This window comes from Mercenaria mercenaria, chromosome 6 (assembly GCF_021730395.1).
Source record: "Mercenaria mercenaria strain notata chromosome 6, MADL_Memer_1, whole genome shotgun sequence".
NCBI classification, from domain to species: domain Eukaryota; kingdom Metazoa; phylum Mollusca; class Bivalvia; order Venerida; family Veneridae; genus Mercenaria; species Mercenaria mercenaria.
In genome coordinates this window covers 59,963,293-59,985,706 of record NC_069366.1, presented here as the reverse complement: position 1 = coordinate 59,985,706, position 22,414 = coordinate 59,963,293, and the positions used below count along the sequence as shown (strand labels likewise).

Below are 22,414 nucleotides of genomic sequence, written 5' to 3'. Positions count from 1 at the left end.
CTTTTTATAAACAGAATATAAAAATTTAATAGAAACTGGCTGAAGGTAAAAAACTTAGAAAAACATCCTGAAATAAAGACATTCGTTTGGGTAAGAAGACAAATGTTATGGGGTAACAGTTTCATACACATAAATAATAAATGTTTATTTTTTGAAAGTTGGATTAACTCAAATATTTTATTCGTGAATGATATAATAAACACAAAAGGAGAAATTGATCAAAATATTATACTGAATAAGCTGACAGAAAAAAGAAACTGTTTAGCTGAATTGAATCAGATTTTCCAGGCTATACCAAAATCATGGAAGCAAAAGCTCAAATATGAAAATTCGACTAAAACAAAAGTAAAAACTGATAGAATTTTAAAAGTTAAAGGAAAATCTTTAGAAACGCTTGATACCAAAGAAATTTACCAAATATTAGTCAAAACAATATCTACAAAACCTACTCATAAGTACTGGTCAACTAAAATAAACGAAGAAATAAAATGGGGCAGTGTATATCAATTTATAAAAAGAATTCCCGATAATCGACATAAACAATTTAAATTCAGAGTCATAAACCAAATATTTACAAGCGGAGACGTACGATACTCCTGGAAAATTTCTGATACTCCTCTTTGCGTTAAATGTAGAGTCCTGGAAGATTACGAACATCTTTTCATTAAATGTACAACAGTAGATATATTCTGGACAAAAATACAAAATCTGCTTTATAAGTGTGGAATTGAAAGAAATATGCGCAACATAAAAAGTTTAATTTTTGGATACAAACTTTCTGAACCTAATTATTTTTATATTAACATATTTTTAACCATAGTAGGGTTTAGCATTTATAAATCGTATTTTGTTAGTGAAAACTGGACGATAGAATATGATATATATAAAGTTTTTAGATCAGAATTCGAAACCATGCATCATTATTATAAGTTCAAAAATGTTAATATAACCTTTTTCAATAAGATTTGTGACAACATCTAAGTTGATATTTAAAATGTTTACAAGAAAATACATATTTATTTACATTTATGTCAATGAAACTGTATTTGACTTGTGTATCATTGCTGTATGTATGTATGTATGTATGTATGTATGTATGCTTATATGAATAAAAGAAGCTCTGCTTCACAAAAAAAGAAAAGAAAAAAATCATAAAAAAACAGAATACGTAAAATATAAACATTTGAAGATTTTGGTTAATAAAACTTCCAACAAGCTCAAGCGATACCTTGAATTGATCGTTACTTCAGTGCCCTAAAGACATTTCAACGGCATATCCGATACCATTTTGTGTTTCTTCACATAAGATAATAAAGCATTATGTACTGTTTCGGCGACGCCGTCTAAATTCGTTTTCGTTACCTATGCCACGTGACTTCAGTTTGCAAATCAAACTACTTGATAACGCATTATAGATAATTTATCAAAATGGAAGATTTATGCAACACTCTGCCTGATTGGACGAGAGTGTCAATTTCTTTCACTCTGTTGATTGTGCTACGCTGAGTGAAATGTAGACAAAGCGTTTGTCCTAAACGACGCTGTTCACAGTTTTAAAGCTAACTTTGGCTCTGTATATTTAGCAAGAATATTGATATATCTCAAAATGATAAGTAAGTTTAATAAATATGATAAAAACCTGTTCAAATACCAACATATATTAAATTAAAGAAAGAGCTGAATACGGTCTGCGTGTCACATGAATAAGGGTGTGATAAGAGTCTTTTATGTAGAGAAGTGCTTTTTAAAAGAGTTTCCTTGTTAAAATTGTCGTCTGTATATGAAAAGGTTTCTTGCTTTTGTGACTTATTCAGATTGCATATTAAAATGAGTACTTGTTTGCTTTGATATATTTGTTATAAATTATTTACCTGATTTATTATATATGAATATTTTTCTTTAGTATGGTATGCTAATATTGAACTCAGTTGAAATCTGTTTTATTATATATATGCTATATAATGACTGAATCTCATTACTCTGAAATGAAGGTACGCTGCATACAGTTTATCTATGTGATATGACTACGGTCAAACTTTGCTTATGAAACAGAAATATTGAAATAATTACAATTGTATGTTTTGCTTGACCTTCACTTTTTTATAGGTGTGACGTCATTGTCCAAAGATTCATGAATAGCGAATATGCATTTGTTAAAGCGGGATCAGTTGGCCTATTTTAGAAATAAATAAAAATAATAAATAAAAAAAATCCTTAAATTGATTTTTTCTCATGTATTCTAATCAAACTTGATTTGTAGCATCTTTATTAGGCCCGCAGCCAACTTTGTTCAGCTGGGACATTTAACCCCTTTTAGGAGCTGCTAGAGCTAAAACTAGAAATGCCTTTATATAGCGTCTCATGAACAGCTTGGTGGATCTTTGTCATAATTGGTCTGGAGCATCATTATAAGGTCCTCTTCCAAATTTATTTATATAGGAACTTGGGCCCTATTAGGGACCATTATAGCTAAAAGTAGATATGCCTTTCTTCGCAATAACCACTAAAATGTAATGGATTTTTTATCAAACTCGATGTGTAACAATAATGTAAGGTCTCCTGCTATTTTGTTACAAATGGGGATAGGGACCAATTTAGCTAAAAATATAAACACGTTTAATGACCTCTTCTCATGAACCGCTACATGAATCTTCATCAAACTACTGCTGTAATTATTCGTCTAAGGATAAACGAAACAAAATTGTAACCCTACGAAACCTTTGCGAAAAATTAAAAGAGAACCATTTAAATTGTTAAAGTGCGGTGTTTAGTTTTGCAATTTGAAAAATGTTAGATGAAAGATGAATGTTAGATGAAAAATTCATAAACTTCTTTCCTTATTACAATTCGCCGACCATCATTTTTAAAGATATTTCTTGTTTAACTTGATATTACATGCACAAATTGTCTTCATGTTACGATTGGGTGATTTTTCATCGAGGTTTTGTCCATTGATTATTCAACATTAGTATGTCCGGAGTATTCCTCTGCATCAACTGGGTGGGATTAATCGAAACTTCATAGGTCCTTAGAAACCACTAGTTGGAATTCATCGAAACTTCACCGAAGGCTTCACTCCCAAGAGGAGATGCGCATATTATTTTCATGTTTCGGTTTGATGTTTTGACTGAATAACTGCCTTTTGATTATTCAAGATTCGTAAACTATAGCGCTATCCTATACACCCTGTTATTACCCAATGTCCCCCACGTCGAGCGATGTGTTTACTAGAGAGCAACAATATCAATAACGCCGAGTAGTGGTGTCAGATTTTGAGCTGTAATTTTTTAATGCGACTTTCCATTTAATATGATTTTATTACTCAATGGTAGACAAATTACTCAGCGTGGGGGTCATCAGGTAATAGGTTGTGTCCTAGTCAGGAGTATTTCTTAGACAAGCTTACTGTCGCTGAGTGGCTGCTTTTTAATTTCGGACTTTTGCAGCCACCGTCACAATATAAAACAAACTGTATACGTCGGATTAGTTCGACTAGAGTACTTCTTAGCAAACACGTGCTGAAATTCAGCGAAAATCCATACTATTAGGATGGTTCACTTTCAACAGGAGATGCGCATATTATCTTCATGTTCTGGTGGGATGGATTTCATTTCAGATGACATTATACAGTTTGAACCATACAGGGAGGCAATAAGAATAATGGATCAAGTAATAAGTTTTGCTATGTTTTTGAATTATTCAAACTTATGACAAATATAAAATGAAAGGAAATAATGCTGAAACAATGAAAAAAAAAAAAAAAGAAAAGAAAAAGAAAAAACAATGAACGACAGCTCTAATGTGAAGCAATAATAACATATCGCCTTGATCATGTAGAGATGATACATTTTATAACCATATTTGAAACTGAGCAAAAATAACCAAAGACTTAACATAAAAGACGACTTTATGAGTTTGAGTGACTTTTTGTTATCACACGTTAGAGAATTATTTGGTAACTGATCAATAATATCAATTAAGAATTTCTGTATTCCGTGTTAAAATAATATAATCTTTTACGATTGATTTAAAGTCAGCCAAATAGCAAGTAAGACTTTGAGCTTCTCAACAGACTAATGACTTACATTTAGTTTATACTTAAACAAATACATGTACGTATAGATGCTGAAATGATTAGAACAATCATGGAGTAAAACAAGCGAAAAGTCCAATTTGCATAGTTGAGATCGCCCGGATCTCCTTCTTTCCGAAACCCCGGCTACGGAAGTATTGCCATAGCATTCCTTCTAGGGCACAGTTATATAAATATATAATGATCATTTTGTAAAATTTTGGTTGTAATGTCTGTTTTAAATATTGGTCATCAGGGTGTGGAACCAAAGGATTGGACGCAAGGACAAGACCATTCTACCTTGCTGACTATATTCGCTTTAATCTTTTTTCTGTTTAATATCCTAATGTAGTGATTTGATGCGCTAACAGTCTACTTCCTCGCACACAAGAAACTAAGTGGCTACTGATCAAGTAATTCATGGATATTATTTAGTTGTATCTATCCTAAATTTCGTGAGTGACATTCTGGCATTCAATGCGAAAATTGCTGCGCACAATGAGAAGGTCGCAGTGGGGTTTGTTTTTTTTACAAACTTTGTGGCTATGCATTCGAAGATAACGGCGTATGTTAATCTTTGTGACAAATAAGATTTTTGGCATGTTGCAACAACGCTACTTTTCCATCCTCGGGTCTAGTAATACCGTATGTAATCCACGGAGTGCGTTCAGCCAGAGAGTCGCCTCAATTAGGAAAGAATAATTCTAACGTCAGAGGTTATTTCAAAGGTCACGGAGTTTGATTGGCCAGCTTTTAATGACAGCAGTTTTCGAGGTCAGTTGCTCAGTCAAGTGTGACTTACAAATTCTAAGTGTTCCTTCTCAAGAGAAGGAATAATAATATCGTATGACAAGGAAAAAGGAAAGTCTTACGTAATCACAATTCGTAAATATAAAATTATGAAAGACAAACATTAATACAATAAATGGGAAAAATAAGTATTATATACAATATTACTATTATATAACTTATATTGCTATATCATCTGGTAAACTAAGGTTACTAGTACGTTGCCTGGGCAGTCCAAGCGCGCAGTTCTGTACCTTATGCCATACTAGATGTTAATTCATGAATGTAAAATGTTTTCTCCTAGGGAAATCTATGTTGATCATACTTATTTGAAGATTTATGGTATTACGCATTTTGAAACATGTTTACGTACTGATGGTAACGTTTATAACAATAAAGAATTGGATAAAGCCATTATACCTGCATTTTGTTATCAATCAGCTATAAGCAAATGTACTTTTTCTCCACCTGTGTAATGACTTACTTACGATATATAACATTAAAAACCAAAAAGTACCAACGATAACCATACATCAATTGCCTTAATAATTTACGCGAAACAATCATAGTGTTTACCTTATAAAATGACACATGTTTGGCGTTGTGGAGGTTAAATAAAACCATTACATGAATTTGGTATGACAATAGTGTAATAAAGCGCTGACGTACATGAGACGTTGGTCGAAATTACTTGGTCTATAATAGGTTAAAAGCAATCCCTTTCACAGAAAATGGCACAGTATATGGGGGACCCTTGTTCTATGGACATAATTCTAGTTATATATCAGTAGGGGAAACTTCCCGTTCGGGAATCATTTATGGGTTTTTCCATACTTCCTGAACGGGAAACTTGTTACTTTTTAAAGTAACATGCTTCCCGTTCGGGAAGCAATATCGCAAGTTTTAGACCAATTTCATTTAAAATAGCCGGTGCATAAGAATATACACAAGATCTGCAAATTAAATATGCCAATTAAACTTGAATGATATATCTAAATTTCTACCGTTCACAATTTTTTTAAATGTCTTATTGAATTTTTTATTTAACAGTGAAATTGACCATTTTCTTTAGAAATTGCTTAAAATCAGAGTTTCCCGAATTGGAAACCTAACTTCCTGATCGGGAAACCTAGCTTTTAAGTTACTTCACAATCAGGAAACTGAAAGCAAGACATTCAGAAAATTTATTCTTTTATTCTGTTATAAAAAGCAATTATTTCAAATTTCAAGTTTTCAGGGAGTTGTGATCCTGTAATTTGATGTGTCTGGTGCCTCAGGATTTTAAAAGACTCATATGAGTTTGGGTTCAAAGGCAGTGGATCAATTATTTGAATATTTACTTTAGACACATTACAAGATCTTGTGTTGTGTGACTCCAGCATAGTTTCTGACGTAAATGTATTTCTTTCTTCTTTTACTTCTTTTTTTTTTTTTTTAAATCTATGAGGTATTGTCGTCACTTGATCGTTGGCGTTGGTGTCTGCGTTTATTAAAAATTTTGTTTAGGTCCACTTTTTCTCAAACATTGTAAGGGTTACAGCTTTAAAACTTTGCACATTAGGGGACTATGTATGCCTAGAACCACAACTCTACAACTCTGACATGCATTTTGATAAAATAATTGCTATTTATTGTACTTGGAAAATTTTAGTTTCTTGGTTAAATTTTGTGTTTAGGTCAAAAACTATAAGAGCTACAGTTTTGAAACTTAACACACTAGTTTATCATCGATCATTAGGGACTATATAGTCCAACAACCATAACTCTAATCTGCATTTTGTCAGAATTACGGCCATTTTTGTAGTTTTAGAAAATCGCAATTATATCTTTTTAAGATCTCTTCAATGTATGTGTTACTACATAATACACATGTTATTTCTTTACTTTTCTGTTGTTCAGTTTTTATCAGTTTCAATACTATCACTATCAGAGAAATTGCATTCAACAAATGCGGATCTCTGCTCTTCAAAAATAATCTTCTTTGCTGAAAACAATGTACAAATATTCATAGTGTGGGTCATAAATTGAATCATAATACTGGCCTGTTTTGTTCTTTACACCTTCTTGTTTTTATAAGTTTTCACTACATACTGATGTTCTGAATTCAAATCTACTACACAAAATGATGTTACAACTTATGCATTAACTTTGGTATCAGTTTTAATTGACCATGTTTTTCCAACTATTTGATCATTGTCAAAGGCTTCTATACAGTAAGACAGAAGAAATTTCAGTTCCTAAGTTCCCTGTGATGTCAGCCACTTCATTTACGTAAGATAGCAACCAGATGGATAACATGACCTGTCCATAAGACAGCATGCTCAGCTTTTGTCAGTGCTTGTCTCTAAATTAGAGTTTTGCAAGTACAAATTTTAACAGTCAAACTTCAAATCAGAGTTATGAGGATTGTTTCTCCTAGTGATGACTTTGATAGTAAAAATCTATTTTAATTTTCAAGTCAAAATCTTTGATAGTAACAGAGATATTTGACTTCATCAACAACTTTTACCAAAAAAGTCTAAGTTAAAAAGGGTGTTATGGGGATTGTTTCTCCTGGTGTAGACTTTAATAGCAAAGAACTATTTTAATCTTTGATAGTAACAGAGATATCTGACTGTATCAAAAACTTTTACAAAACAAAATCAAAGTTAAAAAGAGGCCTAACTGTGTCAAATTTCGAGATATGAGGATTGTTTTCTGGTGTAGACTTTGACAGTAAATACCTATTGTAAGTTTTAAGTAAAAAACTTTAATGGTTACAGAGATATTTGACTTTATCAAAAACTTTAAAGTTAAAAAGGAGAATAACTATATCATAAGTCAAATCAGAGTTACATGTATGTGGATTGGTGTAGGCTTTGATTTGAAAACTGAAGTCATATTTTTTACTTCTCTATTTAGGTTTAAAACAGTCTAAAAGAGCATTTGTCGCCTTTGCATTCGGGTATGCAGAAAAGGAAGACATATTAAGAGATTGTAATTCTGTATCAGCTATTAATAGAGACACAGAATCCTTGATTAACTTGGATTTTGATAAATATAAAAGTGAAAGAAACAAAGTAGTTGCATCGTTTACTGTAAGAGCATGTGCTGCATTTAAACATATTTACAGTTTCAGGTAGATGCATCTTATGGCCCCAGTTTTTTATGATTAATGTTTTACAATATCTAGTTTCCTTTATGTTTAAGGTTTTACAATATCAAACAGCACAAGGTTAATTGTCTGTCAGTATTGGTTCTAATCTTTAGCTCGATTTTCAAAAGAAAAAAGTAGAGCTGGCGATGGCGTCACCCTTGATTAAAGTTTTTTTAAAAGTCAAATATCTCTGTTCCTATCAAAGCGTTAACTAGTATTCCAAAACAATATATACTCTGAAACCAAACCATGAGCTTATAGGGACTTGTCACTGCTATATTTCTATGTCATTATAAGTAAACCCCTTTCGTATCTTATGTTTTGTAATACAAGTACTGTTATATTACCATGTATAATAAGTAAGCTAAAGAACAGACTTTAATTTAATAATATTTTTGGTTCTAGCACATGACAGTATATGTCATACTGTTTCCATGTCAGTTGCCTTAAAGCTACTTTTTCGAATTTCTTACGTTTGTTAAAAAAAATCAGCTTGAAAAATACATTTTGTATCACATTGACAATTGATTTTTTTTTGTAAAATATTCATGTGAAGAATACAAACAATCTGGAAAAGCATTATGTATCTCTCGTGAACAAAAGTAAGTATTTTACATTGAAAAATATCTAGCATCGAACATCGTCCTGCTTTTGGTATTTCTAAATATCACTTTGTTCAAACTAGATACTGTGAATTTATTACTGAAAGAAAAAATTGGCATCAATTAAGGTAAAAACCTGTACACGTACATGTGTTCAGTAGTATCGGTCTGTGTTGCTTGATCTACTTTCTTTGCATTCTGTATAATAGTTTTAAAGTTTTCAATGTAGGAGACACAGCCTTTGCAATATGACACTACTAGTAGTTTTGTGATTTTCTATTTTATGTAGTTTATCAGGTTTTTTTTTCAGATCTCCCTTAGAAATGTTTCTTCTGGTTCTTATGACTTCGTCTGTCTTGATATTCCATTTAGTATGATAAAAAGATGTACCACGCAAATAAGAAGAATTCCTGGTCGGGAAGTTTGGTTTCCAAATCGGGAAACTCTGCTTTTTTTGCAGTTCATTCAGAAAAAGGGCAGATTCAATGTGAAATTGAAAAAATACTAAGACATTTAAAAAAATTCTGAACGGTAGAAATCTAGATATGTCTTTTAAGTTCAATATGGTATATTCAATTTCGAGATCTCATGTATAGTCTTATGCAACGGGCATTTTAAATGAACCTACATAAAATATAGTGGTTTTACTTCCCGAACGGGAAGCATGTTACTATAATAAGTAATAAGTTTCCTGTTCGGGAAGTGGGGAAAACCCATAAATAATTTCCCGATCGGGAAGTTTCCCCTACTGTATATACGTTTCTTTGTTTAACAGAACTAAAATTCACTGTGATTGTATCAAGTAGTTTTATCTAAATAACAAGTCATCAATAATAGTACTGTAAACGTGTTTACAACTTATTACCAGGCCCAATTTAGATGTTTGATTATACCAGTTATAGGCTCATGTAAGTAATTTACGCTACTACGTTACTTAATTTAAACTTCAAAATAGCACACGGATGTTACATTCAAAATTGTTGTTTCAAATGTTTATTCATTGTTTGTTGTATTGTGTTTAAAAATGTATCACAATGAGGTATCTTTCTTCACTCCGTGGCCGAGTGGTTAAGGTCGCTGACTTCAAATCACTTGTCCCTCATCGATGTGGGTTCGAGCCTCACTCGGGGCGTTGAATTCTTCATTTGAGGAAGCCATCCAGCTGGCTTACGAAAGGTCGGTGGTTCTACCCAGGTGCCCGCTCGTGATGAAATAATGCACGGAGGGGCACCAGGGGTGTTCCTCCACCATTAAAGCTGGAAAGTCGCCATATGACCTATCATGTGTCGTTGCGACGTTAAATCCAACAACAAAAAAGTTGTAAGGAAAATACATATTCATTTATTCATTCATTATTTTGACAAATGTTAGTATATTTGCTCTACATTTTCTAAGGCACATCATATTAGGCACATATTTATGAGTATAGAAATTTCATTTGTATTTGCCGACGCCAAGATTAATGAAACAAAATATGTAATGGAAGAAAAAAAGGTAGCGTATAATATTTAAGATACACGTTACGTACTAATGCCCAAACTTCCAGTATGTAAAGAAGTTCAAATTTAGGCATTTTTCGAAACGTGTTGAAAACTTGAGTTGTTTTCTTTCTTAAACCATAATAAAGCATTTTTCTTGAAATTTAAGAAAACAATACAGATTCATCGGTGCTGATGAGGAGATTGGGTGGTGTAAAGGACATGGTGGGGTGGGGGCCCACCCCTAGCAGAAATAATGCAAAACCGGCTTAAACCTCAAGATATTGTTTGAGGGACTTGAAGTTTGTGAAAAGACAAGTCACGTAAAATATATAACGCTCTTGCATGAAACGTTTACAATACTACCCGTCACTAGAAAATATTTTATAGAAAATGCAGTAGTCTCCCTTACTTAATAAAAACGTCTATATTATAAGAAAATTAAAGATCCTGTCACATACGCCAAAATTGAGGGGTGTTCCGATAACATATTAGAAGAATAATTTCGATCCATTTCTTTTTACAGTTTTTCTTCTATCCATTCGTTTAATTGAATTTAGATGTCAACTACTCACTGGTCAACACCTGTTCTAAAGCAGCGATAAAAAATCATTCATTCAGCCAGACAGAAAACATTGTATTGCTTGATATTGGCACATATTTAACCAAGTGTTACCCAAACAGCTTATGTCTCATACCCCTGAACATTTTTTTTTCAACCAATCCAAAACCGCTTCTCAGTAACAAAATCTGACCATTATTTATTTATTCACAACAAACATGTGAACTCTTATTCCACGTTTGCAATGACAAAAAGAAAGAAAAAAATATACATTTATGGTCTGGTAACACATTGGTTTGGACAGTAAACACCTACTGAATGGCTTTTATAGTGCATAGTTTATTATAAAAAAGTCTGCCCGATGAGATCTCCAGTCACTGAGAGGGCAGGCAATCAGTGAATGTACAAGTCAATAAATTACAATAAATAAAAGCTTTAATAAATAAAAATAAATAGAAATGGGTAAAACACGGCACAACACACAGGTTAATAAATATATCAAATAAATAATAAAACAGTATTTACACAAACGTTGAGGTGTACGGCTGAACACCCAAAAATTGGTTTAGAAAATTGAATTGCTGTTTGCTTTCACTTCATTTTTGCTTGAAGCGACTTTAAACATTGAGGAAACACTTGAAAAACACGTGTCTTATGAGCTCTGTTAAAATATCACTTGGTGCAAAGTTTAGTTTTCATAAGGCAAAGTAAAAAAGTGTTACTGGTTTCTTGGGAATATGGCAATTCTTTAGAAAAATAGATATACACTGCGATAAAACTTCATTATTTTTCCTATAGTAAAATGCATAAATATTTTCTCTACTCGAAAACTTGGAAATTTAAAATTGATATCGTAGAAGCACGGTCAATATTTGAATGAGGTCGATTCTAACTTAAAGCAATAATGTTTAAACGATTCTAAACACCTAACTGCTTAAATAAATAAATTAATAAATAAATAAACATTAAAAAAAGTGTTAAACAGTACACATAAAAATAACTATAAAACATAGTTTGGAATTAATTTACGACAATGGACGCATACATTTAAGTTTGATAACATCAAAAACTTGTAAAAAGCCACCTATTTCTATGACATTACTAAAATAATGCTAATAAAAAACTGAAAGAAAATATTAAATTAAACTTATTTGTGCCGTGCCATGGGAAAACCAACATAGTGGCTTTGCGACCAGTCTGGTCAGGATCCATGCTTTTCGCTAACAGTTTCTCTAATGGCAATAGGCTTTAAAAGCGAACAGCATGGATCCTGACCAGACTGCGCGGATGCGCAGGCTGGTCTGGATCCATGCTGGTCGCAAACCCACTATGTTGGTTTTCTCATGGCACGGCTCAATTTCGTTGCTCTTGGACTGTTTCAATCCATGTCGTTGTATAATGAATTCTGAATGAAAGCGTTGAAACAAATGACTGATATGAATTTGATCCCGTAAAAATTTGTAGCACTTGTTTTGGAATATCTCGAATCTCCTTGTCGAGCGTATTTTTCATTGGAAAGACGTCAATTCTTATATAAAAGGCTCTTTCAACATTATATACTTTGATCACCAACATATTCTGGTTTTTAAAAGTTGCCAAAGTCATTTTTTTTTCTCTTTTTTCTGTTGATAATTTCAGACATGTTTCGTAGTGAAGAACCGTTTTTTTTTTATTTATATCTTTTCTCTCGTAGTTGTTAGCAGATGGATATTTCTCCATACTGTATTCATAAAACATGATTAACGAAATTTTCTTACGTAAATGAGCAAAACGTTCTTTTTATCATGACGGAGTTCGAAATATGTTAGTAAGGTCAATTTGCTCATCAGAATCTTGCATTATGTCATATACTTTAAAAATGTTAAACACATTATTTATCTATAGTCTCCAAAAAACCAGCCCGCCAGTGAAAAAGTCTCGAATGTGAAGAAAAATAGTTCTGAAACTTATTGTCTAAACTTCTGGCCTCTCATACATGAAGATTCTTCATGCTTGTATAGATAACTCTTGAGAGCAAACGCTTTTCCACACCGTCCGCAGACGTATGGCTTTTCTGAAGAGTGCGTCTGAATATGCGCGCGCAGGTTAGACTTGTCCGCGAATGATTTCTGACAAGTTGGGCACGAGAATGGCTTCTCTCCTGTATGGGTTCGAATGTGACCTTGTAAGAGCCAAGGTCGACTGAACCTCTTTCCGCAGTACTTGCATTCGCAACCTTGATTATGCGTGCGCACATGCATACTGTAAGCCGGCATTGAAACATACGTTTTTTCGCAGTGAGGGCATTTCCTGGCTTTTTTGTCCGTTGTCGTCCTGTGTGTTTGTCGGTGTCGCGCGAGATTGCTCGATGTACTGTATCTTTTGCCACAGTCTGCGCATGCATGGTTCTCGGTTTCACTCTGTGTATTAGAAATGGGCTGAAGTGGTTGACTAATAATTGGATGGATTGGTACAAAATATTGGCCCACGCGCGCGGAATAATCTGTCCCCAATTTATGAAAGGACTGGTCGTAAGTTGGATGAAAATTGTCTTTGTACGAAGGAGCTGTTTGATTTGTATTGGTCATAAGCTCATACAGGAAGGAGATGTGCTGCTGACGGCAACTTAGACCGAAATCTATGGTCGGAGACATCGGCCTATTTTCTGTGGTGTATGAATATCCGCCGTCGCTTTCATCGGATGACGTAGATGATGACGTAGTTGAAGAAGATGGGCTAATAGCAGGGGATGGTACTGGCGGTGGGCTTGGCGGTTCTGGAAAGAAAAAGGGTATATTTAGCTTTATGACAAGGTAGATTATATCTTAGAAATTTATTCTATATATCTTAAATGCCATTACTTGTTTTCTTTGAAAACTTTGGGGTTTTTAAGGCAGGGAAGGTTTCGCATTAAATATGAAAATACAGAAATATTTTGAAAGAAAAGTGTGTATCAGAAAGAATACGAGGAATTTGATGGTTGCTTGCTAAATAACACACACAGTGTTTCCATGTGCAAAAAATGTTGCATTGTCTTAATACATAGATGCTGTAAAGAAAACGAAGATATAATCAGAGAAGACAAGTTATCGTATATCTCATTGCTGCAAACTTTAATTATAATGAAAACCACGAGATAGATGCTTCCAACTGCACGGTTGCCATAGCTACCGCTGATAGAAGGAACCAATGACACCCGCAAGCGATAATCTAGGGCACGCGCTGCAGTGGTAACGGTATCCGGTGACGGTTGATGAAAGACACATGTGCTAAAGTGAAAAACAATTATCGTCTGCTGTCGGTTATTTCATTTTCAGAAAGTTCTGAAATATTTTTCTGATGTAAGAATACCGTCACGCATGAAATATAAATGGGAGAAAAATAACACTAAAAGTTTTTGTTTTAGGGTTTGGAACAAGGTCGTCATTGGTCGAATTCAAGGTCGGGCCCAGAAATAACCCGCTAGATAACCAACTACACGGACTTCTAACCTCAGTTTTATAACCCGGAAAAGAATACAACTGGCCACAGGATGATTTCATAGCAAATAATCTAGATAAACAGGTATGAACAAAGACCTTCAGAGTGTTTTTTTTTTTTTTTTTTTTTTTTTTTTTTTGCTCAATACAGGGCCATTTACATAGCTTTTTTTCTAGTAAAAACATGAAAGCAAAATAATACTCCAATCTGCATAATGTCTATAGAATTAATGTTCCATGTAAATATACTTAGATTAATTTATAGAATAACTCAACAAATGACAGGTAATGACAGGTAAAATATTAATTTAAACATGAACGTTATTATTTTTGTAAAGAAAATCTGTAATAACAGAGATTTATGTGGTATGTTATCGAACATTTTTGTGGGCCTTTTAAAAACATTTTATTCATTTTCTGAGATTTTAGTTTGTGATGCTGTCACTGAAAATATAATATAAACATTTTATTTGCGTATAGTATAACATATTTTGATGTAAATTGGTTATACACGTGGATTATGTAACGCAGTACAGGAACGTAAATTGTCGGTAGATATATACGTCCTTGGGTAATACGTCTGTTCAAACTTTAGAGAAAGTAAATTATTTTAACTAGAAAATTCTGTATACTTTCATTGCACATTATATGAAGTAAAATTGTCGTTTCGTTTCTATATAAAAATGTTAATTTTTTTTTAAAGAATTCTTTTTTAAGGGGGAAATTGATTTCGAGCATTTTATTAGATTACAGTCGTGAACACACTGAACAGGCTTACAACTCACTGGTGTATAGTCATGTTATAAAGTTGACATCATATTTATTTGGCACAAAATATCATTACCACAATTATGCCAGAGATATATTTGGCAGACAAATTATCTATAGTATGTTATAGGTTTTTCAGAAGCAAACTGTTAATGAATCAACGCGTTAATCAGCCTCGAAGATGATAAATACCACAAAGAAACCGTTAGAAACCTGTTGTATTTACATTCGTTCAAAAATACGGGTAACGGCATGACCTTTCCTCCAAGAGCTTATTAATTCTTTGATTAACCCCACGTGGCGATGAGTTACAACTTGAAGATAAGATTATTGTTTATATTATAGTAGTCTGATTGATTTATTATAGGTAATTAAGCGGCTCTTTGAATATGCCGCGCTTGATAAATTTCTCAATTACGTTACTCTGTGTCTTTGAGATTTTTGGGAATGATTTGATTTTAATAAGCCCGATGACAAGAAGACGGATTATAAACGTCTGATATTAGATAGATGAAATATGGAATTTATCAGATGCAGATTAAACACGGTGTTCTGTTATTCCCTGTAATTACAAGTTGTAGAAAGTTTACTTTATGAAAGTGTGATTTAATATATTGTATGCGCTACTGGTCTATCATAGTGACAATTAAAAATCTATTTTTGATCAAAAGGGAAGTTCTCTAATAAGAGGCAAAATTCTTGTTAAATGTATATTAGATCCAAATCATGAACAGTTACTTCATATAGTGCATGTAAACATAAAATTCAAGTTTTTGAGTATTAACAGTACTATGCGTAGGTTTAAAATAGTACACACTGTTTACATGTATAGATAAACAGTATAAATGTGTACTACCACTAAAACACTAGCTGATTTTTTTTCTTTAAAAATCAACTGTTACTGCATGACATTTTATTATGAATGTAGCTCTATATACAAACTTATTTTATATGTTTAGCAAAGTAAAATACATTTGATGAGGATATTATTAATTTGTAGTAAATATCTAAAGATTAAATATTTAAGTGTGAGATGACCATTAGATATCTTTAAACATTAACAATTCGTTATACCACGTTCAATTGGTATTTTACCTCAGATTTTCGCCCCGAAAAGACATAGTGGTATTATTCATAAAAATGAGAATCATAAACTCAAAAAATACACGGAATATATAACGTATGGCAATTCTTCTAGCGAGCAATTGTTCTTGCAGTTTTACATCTTACATTTTGCCACCTTAGCGCAAAAAGTGAATAAATTCTTCTTTAAATCAATAGAGTTATCCACTTTTTGCACTGAGGTGACGGTCGTAACTAAAAACATTTTCCTGAAGCACATATTTAGTATTATTATAACGTAATATTTATATTTGCAAAACTGAAATGTTCGTTATCTAATTAGAAAAAAGTATTGCGTTACGGCGCACATGCAGGATGACTGCAATGTATTGAATGAATCTGCACAAATATGTTTAAATATTTACTCTGTCTAAGAATAGACTGCCTTCAAAAATGAAGATACAAAAAAAGTAGAAAAAATGTATTCGGATAGAAATGATAAAAAAATATCTTAGAAATTAAATGCTCATATACATTTTCATTCTAAGAAATAACTAATCAAAATGGCCTTGCTTTTATATACAAATGCATCCTATTATGACAATATGTGCCCCGGTGCCCAGATGGTCCCTGCTGTTTACCAAAGCTGTATGGAGACTGTCGGGGTGCTTAAACAACCACCAACAGCCATCTGGGATATCTCGATAATCATGATTATATCTATATTGTGTTATAATAGATAATTGATACTTCAGCCTTATCTGATAAGATTATCTATATAATGCACCTTTAATTGTCTAAGAGATATGTAGTAGCAGTTGGTTTATTGTATAATAAAGCATAGCCGCATGCCCAGTTACACTATCAAGAAAATAGATATTCGAGTTACCATACATATTCAAGTTATATCTAGATACTATTTTGTGTTTAAAATGATTGTGCCATTACGCCATTACATATGTTAGGGCTATATATGTATTTGTAATAGTGAATTTTGATTGTAATTGTATTTTTGCCGCATGCGTTTTTATAGACTTTTTAGATGCAAGTAAATGAAATGCATATTGAGGAGAATATACCAAGTGATTATTAAATTAAAATAAATTCGCTGAAAGCATCTATATAACTGTCTTTAACAATTACTGTCATAGATATATATTTGCAGGATTTGCAAGCTCGCTGTTGATTCCGGGATAAGTCAGCTTCTTGAAACATAGAGTCACCTGTCAAATTGGATAAATAAACTTATCATAGGTATATCAACGCACACAAAATATTCTTAAACATTTTGCACCAGTCCATCTCTGTACACCTTTAAAATGAGAAGATCGTCATTAACATAAAACGTCTAAACATTTTCCTTTATAATGTGTCGCAAATCGAACACCAAAAACATGATATACTTTTAAGACAAAAAAGCATCATCATCATCATCATCATCATCATCATCATCATCAAGAACAACAATAACAACATCATCATCATCCCCACCATCATATAATGATAATAATAATAATAATAATAATAATTATTATTATTATTATTATTATTATTTTATTGCTGTTGTTATTATAATAATCATAATAAACATTTATCGTTGCACACTGAGTTACAGTGTTTTTTATGCCATGAAGACTATCTACCGTTGTATAAGACAAAGGAACCCATGAAAAGAAACATATTTGTTGTATAATGACACTAGACAGGAAGCATGTTATAGATAAGGTAACACAGACAACTTCAGCCGTATCACTTACCCCACCGATATCATGCTATATTATATGATATGCAACCAATTATAATACAGGTAATATATTATTATGTAGGTAATTGCCCTATTAATATTTCGATAAGCCCTGCAGTAGATGTCTGTTCTTAGAATTTGAACAAGTACTTTATAAATGACAAAAAATAAAAGAATGTTTAATAATGATTAGAGAGCATGAAGAAATGCAGTATGTTTAAAAGGGGGAAACAATAAGCTTACTGTAATATTTTGTCCTATGAAAAGTGTTTAAAGCTGATGTTTTAAATGGGACAGCTTCATTTATGTAAAAAGTACTACCTTAAATAAAGTATTTTCATTTGCTATAAAAAACGTAATAAAAGCATTATTGTCGTCTATAATATGTACAAATAACAATTTTCTGCGTTGTTAACGCAGTAAAAATGTGAGGAGATATAATAACTATAACTATAGATATAATAACTGGGATCAAATTGCTCCATGATTTTTGAAATTTTATAAACGTAATTTTACAAGTTTAATAATTGGAATGGAATTATGATGTCCCTTTGAATGAAGTCCCATAACACTTTCCTTTCCACATATGCTAGTTCATCTATCATTACATTTGTTCGATCTTGTTATTATTATCATTTTTGCAAATGCATTCCAGTAAAACCGAATGTTTGCAAAAAATTAATTTTCGATATATGAGATGCAACTAACACTTAAAGAAATTAAGATTGACACATTTTACCAAAAGGTATTTGAATAATTTACATTTGATATTATCATAAAGATAATATAGTAACAAAAATCTGAAGCACGTGATTTTCATGAAAATTCCTACCAGTGGAATGCCGCAGACAATCAGGTATTTCTTCTCTATCAGTCATCTATTAAACGTAGTTTCCCACAGGTTTTGTTCACAATATAAATACATGGATTTGTATAGCATCTTTATGCTATTAGTCTTAATTATAGATAGAATACAAAGGTAAACTATTTATTTTCATCCAACAAGTATAAAAATATAATAATTATAGTAAAAAATCAGTTAATATTCAACTTTCAATCACCTTGAATTTTTCAGTTTTATAAATTCAAGGAAGTTGTCCGAAAATTTAGTCAAGGGTGATTTTTAACCATTATTAAAATACTGCAATGACACAAATATACGATTACTTAGGTTAACCAGTTTTGACCGTAGTGAACAGTTTTCTATTGTTTCAGTAAAAGTTATTATAACAAATTATAATTCATCGGTAAAATCTATTTCGGACTGAGATATTAATGAATTAAGATATACCTTCTTCATCAGTTACGTCTGTGTACTTGCTGTAATCCGTAGAATTTTCAAATGGAAGCAAAGTTTTCTTGTCGTCTGCTGCGACATGGTCGAAATGGACTTCCGTTTGTTGACGTTGCTTTTGCTCCAAAAGTCTGCGTCTTTGTTCCTCCCTGAAAGTCTCTTTTATTTGTTTCCATATTTTGTACCTTTTATTCGTTAATAAAAATGCTTTTGGCATTTTATTCAAATATGGAGAAATAATTATATTCTGCCTGAATGTTATTCCAGTTTTTCAATCATAAGTTCCTCGCTGCACAGGTAGATTCTAATTTGAATTTAAAATCAACAATCAAAACTAAACACCGAGTCCCAAATCAGATGTTCACAATTTGCACACTTATTTGATTTTTCTCGTCTGATGTTAACTCACTCCTGCTACTCTTATATTTACTTATGATCACATGCTGCTACTCATCAACTACCGTTAACTCACGAATGACACCGAAGCAGCATCCGTTGCCATTAGGAACGGGTCTTTGTGTTCCAGACTGGTTCAAAAACAATATCGCTAACAAGTGGCCAACGGTGGGATACAGTCTACTGTGAAAGGCACGCGCAGCAATTTGACTGGTTGTTTGTTTATCTAGAGCACGAGCACCGCTCGCGAGGGGGAGGGAGCAAAGTATACGACGGCTTCTCAAATTTCACATTAAAAGCTTTCAGAGTTTCATTGCTTTGCCCGGGGAATAAGTAACAGATGTGCATTGTGTTTATGAATTGTTTACAGTTTTATTGTGTTTTTTTTTTTCCTCATCATTTTCGTCCAACACATTTCCACTGATATGTATCGACAACTAAATTATCCCCTTTGATTCTTAAAAAAAATCTGCAGTTGATAAAAAATTGAATTATTAAGTCTTCTTACAGCAATGTTGTTTCTCAGCTTGAATTTAGCATTTTCGCTCTTTTCCAAATGTTTAATACATCATTGAAATCATTCAAACGTTAATGCCCCTGTCATCTGTCTTGGTCAAAATTAAACGCGAAAACGCGATCAGCCAAACTATTACAGCTATAATTCCATCCAGTTTTGTTTATTTTCTCTCTGGTCAGAGATACATGTAAAACATGAGGTGTTACATTATATAACATTAAGTTAGGCAACAATAAATTAAGGGTAGATAAAGTAGTCTTGCGCTAATGTTTTGGTGTATTTTGCTTTATACATGGAGAGAACAACATTTACATTCCGGCATTGCTATATTATGTTATAAAAAACAAGTGGCGACAAAGGAAACTGACATTATTCAAGTCAACAGTAAAAGTAACCGTAAAACTTTAACTTTCATTTTTTTCTTTAAGCTTTATGAATGCGGTTAAAAGATCGTCTGCAAAATGTGTTAATGATTACTTCACCGTTATGTGCATGTAACAGCCATAAAAACCCGTCATAAAATCCAGCATGCGTATAATTACCGATTCTCTTTTTTAGAAGCCTGGGAAAATAGTAGAAACTCCACGCGTCTGGCACAAGCCCAGATGACGTCATATGCCACGTGACTGAAATTTGTAAAACCGTAAGTTTTCTTGGCAAAAGTGTTTTTTGGCTTGCAATCGTACCCACTGCTTATGAATGAAAGTCAGAAAAGATATGATGTTGTGGTTTTCACTTGCCAGACTTAGATTAATTTCTTGCAGGATAATTCCCACAGTAATATACACACAGGAAATCCTCCTCGCCCGATCTTTGTTTTTCTTTTAAGAGCAAACATACGTTTTCCAAGAAAAAAACATAACATAAGAACCCCCCACTTGTCAGGGAGACTATTGAGCTGAGCCATCTGTTCAAACTTTGAAAAAAGGTGGTTATTGACGGCGTTATATAAGCACCGTCTGAAGTTAAATCTAAGAGTGGTTTTCCTGTTTTCTCCACAAGTAAACTCAGTGACACCGTGGCTGTCTGTTCTGTTATGTTCTATATCAACAGCATGAAAAACGTAACAATTTCTATGTAGGTTTTGTAGAAAGAAAATAATTACAGGAGAGCATTTTCGTTTTAAATCACAGTGTGTTCAAACTTGTAATAAAATACAATAAACTATAGAAAATAGACTAGAACAACAACAACAACAACAACAAGAATAAATATAAATAAAGACAGACGTTATATGGTAAAATAGGGGGCGAAACCTTGAACTTGTTTTTATAACAGACAGTTTTAGAAATGAAATTTGTTATTTTCCGCATTTTATTCAAATGCATAACTAAAACAAAACAGTTCCTTAACTGGAAAGAATATAATACATAATTATATATAATTTCAGCGTTCCATATTTGATTAAGATCAACTTGCCTTCGTAATTTCAATGTTTTGCTAACCCCATTTTTGTATGTCAGGTTATAATATTACTTGTCAATATTGCGTTGAATAAAATTTATGTTTCTTTTATTTCCCCTTCTGCTAAGATTATTATTTTATGCTTACTGTCAAAATTTTGACTGGTCGATTTGTCACCTATTTTCACGATATCACATATCCCCCACCCCCAAAGTGCTTTGAAGCAATAATGAAAAAGTTACTTTGTCTGAAAAACTTTAAATCAATATTATACAATTTGATATATTTGATATATCCTAAAGTTATTTCATGAAAATATACGTACGTCTGTCTTTAAAAGAATTGAAATAGTAACGTTATATAAAAGAAAACAACAAAGAACAAATATATCAGCGGTTTAAGAATAGACGCTATTGTACAAACAATCAGCACGTGTTTATGCCATTGTTCATTTCTTTGAGGTAACTATTTATGCCATACTCAATTAAACTACACGGGACTATCGACAGGTAGGATCTAGACAGAAGGTCCTCAATGTCAACAAAAATAATGCACACCCTTTCTTTTGTGATAGTTTTGCAAAGCTACGTCATTTCAAGGGATCAGTTTAGAAAGAAGTGTAGTTTTTTGCAGGGAAACTGATACCGCGTGCACATAAAAACGCTTGCGCATAAATCTGCGCAGAGATACATAAATATGCCTAGAAAACCTCACAGAAGAATGCACGCGCAAAATCGAAAAGAAACTAAACACAATTCCTGCATTATGATTATAACTTCTAAACCGTTTGCAAGGTCAACTCATTCATGGCATTTATTCATGAATTTTCAATTCAGTATTTTACATAGAAAATTGTTTTAAAAAAGCTACTTTTTGATGACCGACAAAATTTGATTACTTGCCTGATTTTGGCATTCTTTTCTTGAGATTAGCTTTATAACAAAATCTTTCTGAGTTCATATGATCGCTTTAAAACGTCAAATAATTTAATGAGACTTTGCGAGACTTTACATTTTGTGCTCGTACAATCGCCAAAATGTGTTGCTGTTTTATCTTTCTTCACATTTTTTAAAAAAGTTTTGACTCAACCTGATGATGGAAGATGATAACTGATCCAAAGTTCTAAAACTAC

At 32.5% G+C, this 22,414-nt stretch overlaps 1 protein-coding gene across 1 annotated transcript; it reads right to left on the bottom strand.

Moving 5' to 3' along the window:
- Positions 1-10,964: 10,964 nt before the first annotated feature.
- On the bottom strand, positions 10,965-19,547 carry LOC123548769 (protein snail-like). The gene is made up of 2 exons (XM_045336304.2): positions 18,963-19,547; positions 10,965-13,394 (listed from the first exon to the last, which is right to left on the bottom strand). The coding sequence occupies exons 1-2, from the start codon at positions 19,180-19,182 to the stop codon at positions 12,586-12,588; spliced, it is 1,029 nt and encodes a 342-aa protein (XP_045192239.2). The 5' UTR covers positions 19,183-19,547; the 3' UTR covers positions 10,965-12,585.
- Positions 19,548-22,414: the final 2,867 nt, after the last annotated feature.

Bases quoted from the DNA above. Each gene is read 5' to 3' on its own strand.
- LOC123548769 (XM_045336304.2), bottom strand. From the start codon at position 19,182: ATGCCAAAAGCATTTTTATTAACGAATAAAAGGTACAAAATATGGAAA. The intron at 13,395-18,962 runs GTATATCTTAAT...TTTTCTTTCCAG, and splicing joins AGACGTAACTGATGAAGAAG to AACCGCCAAGCCCACCGCCA.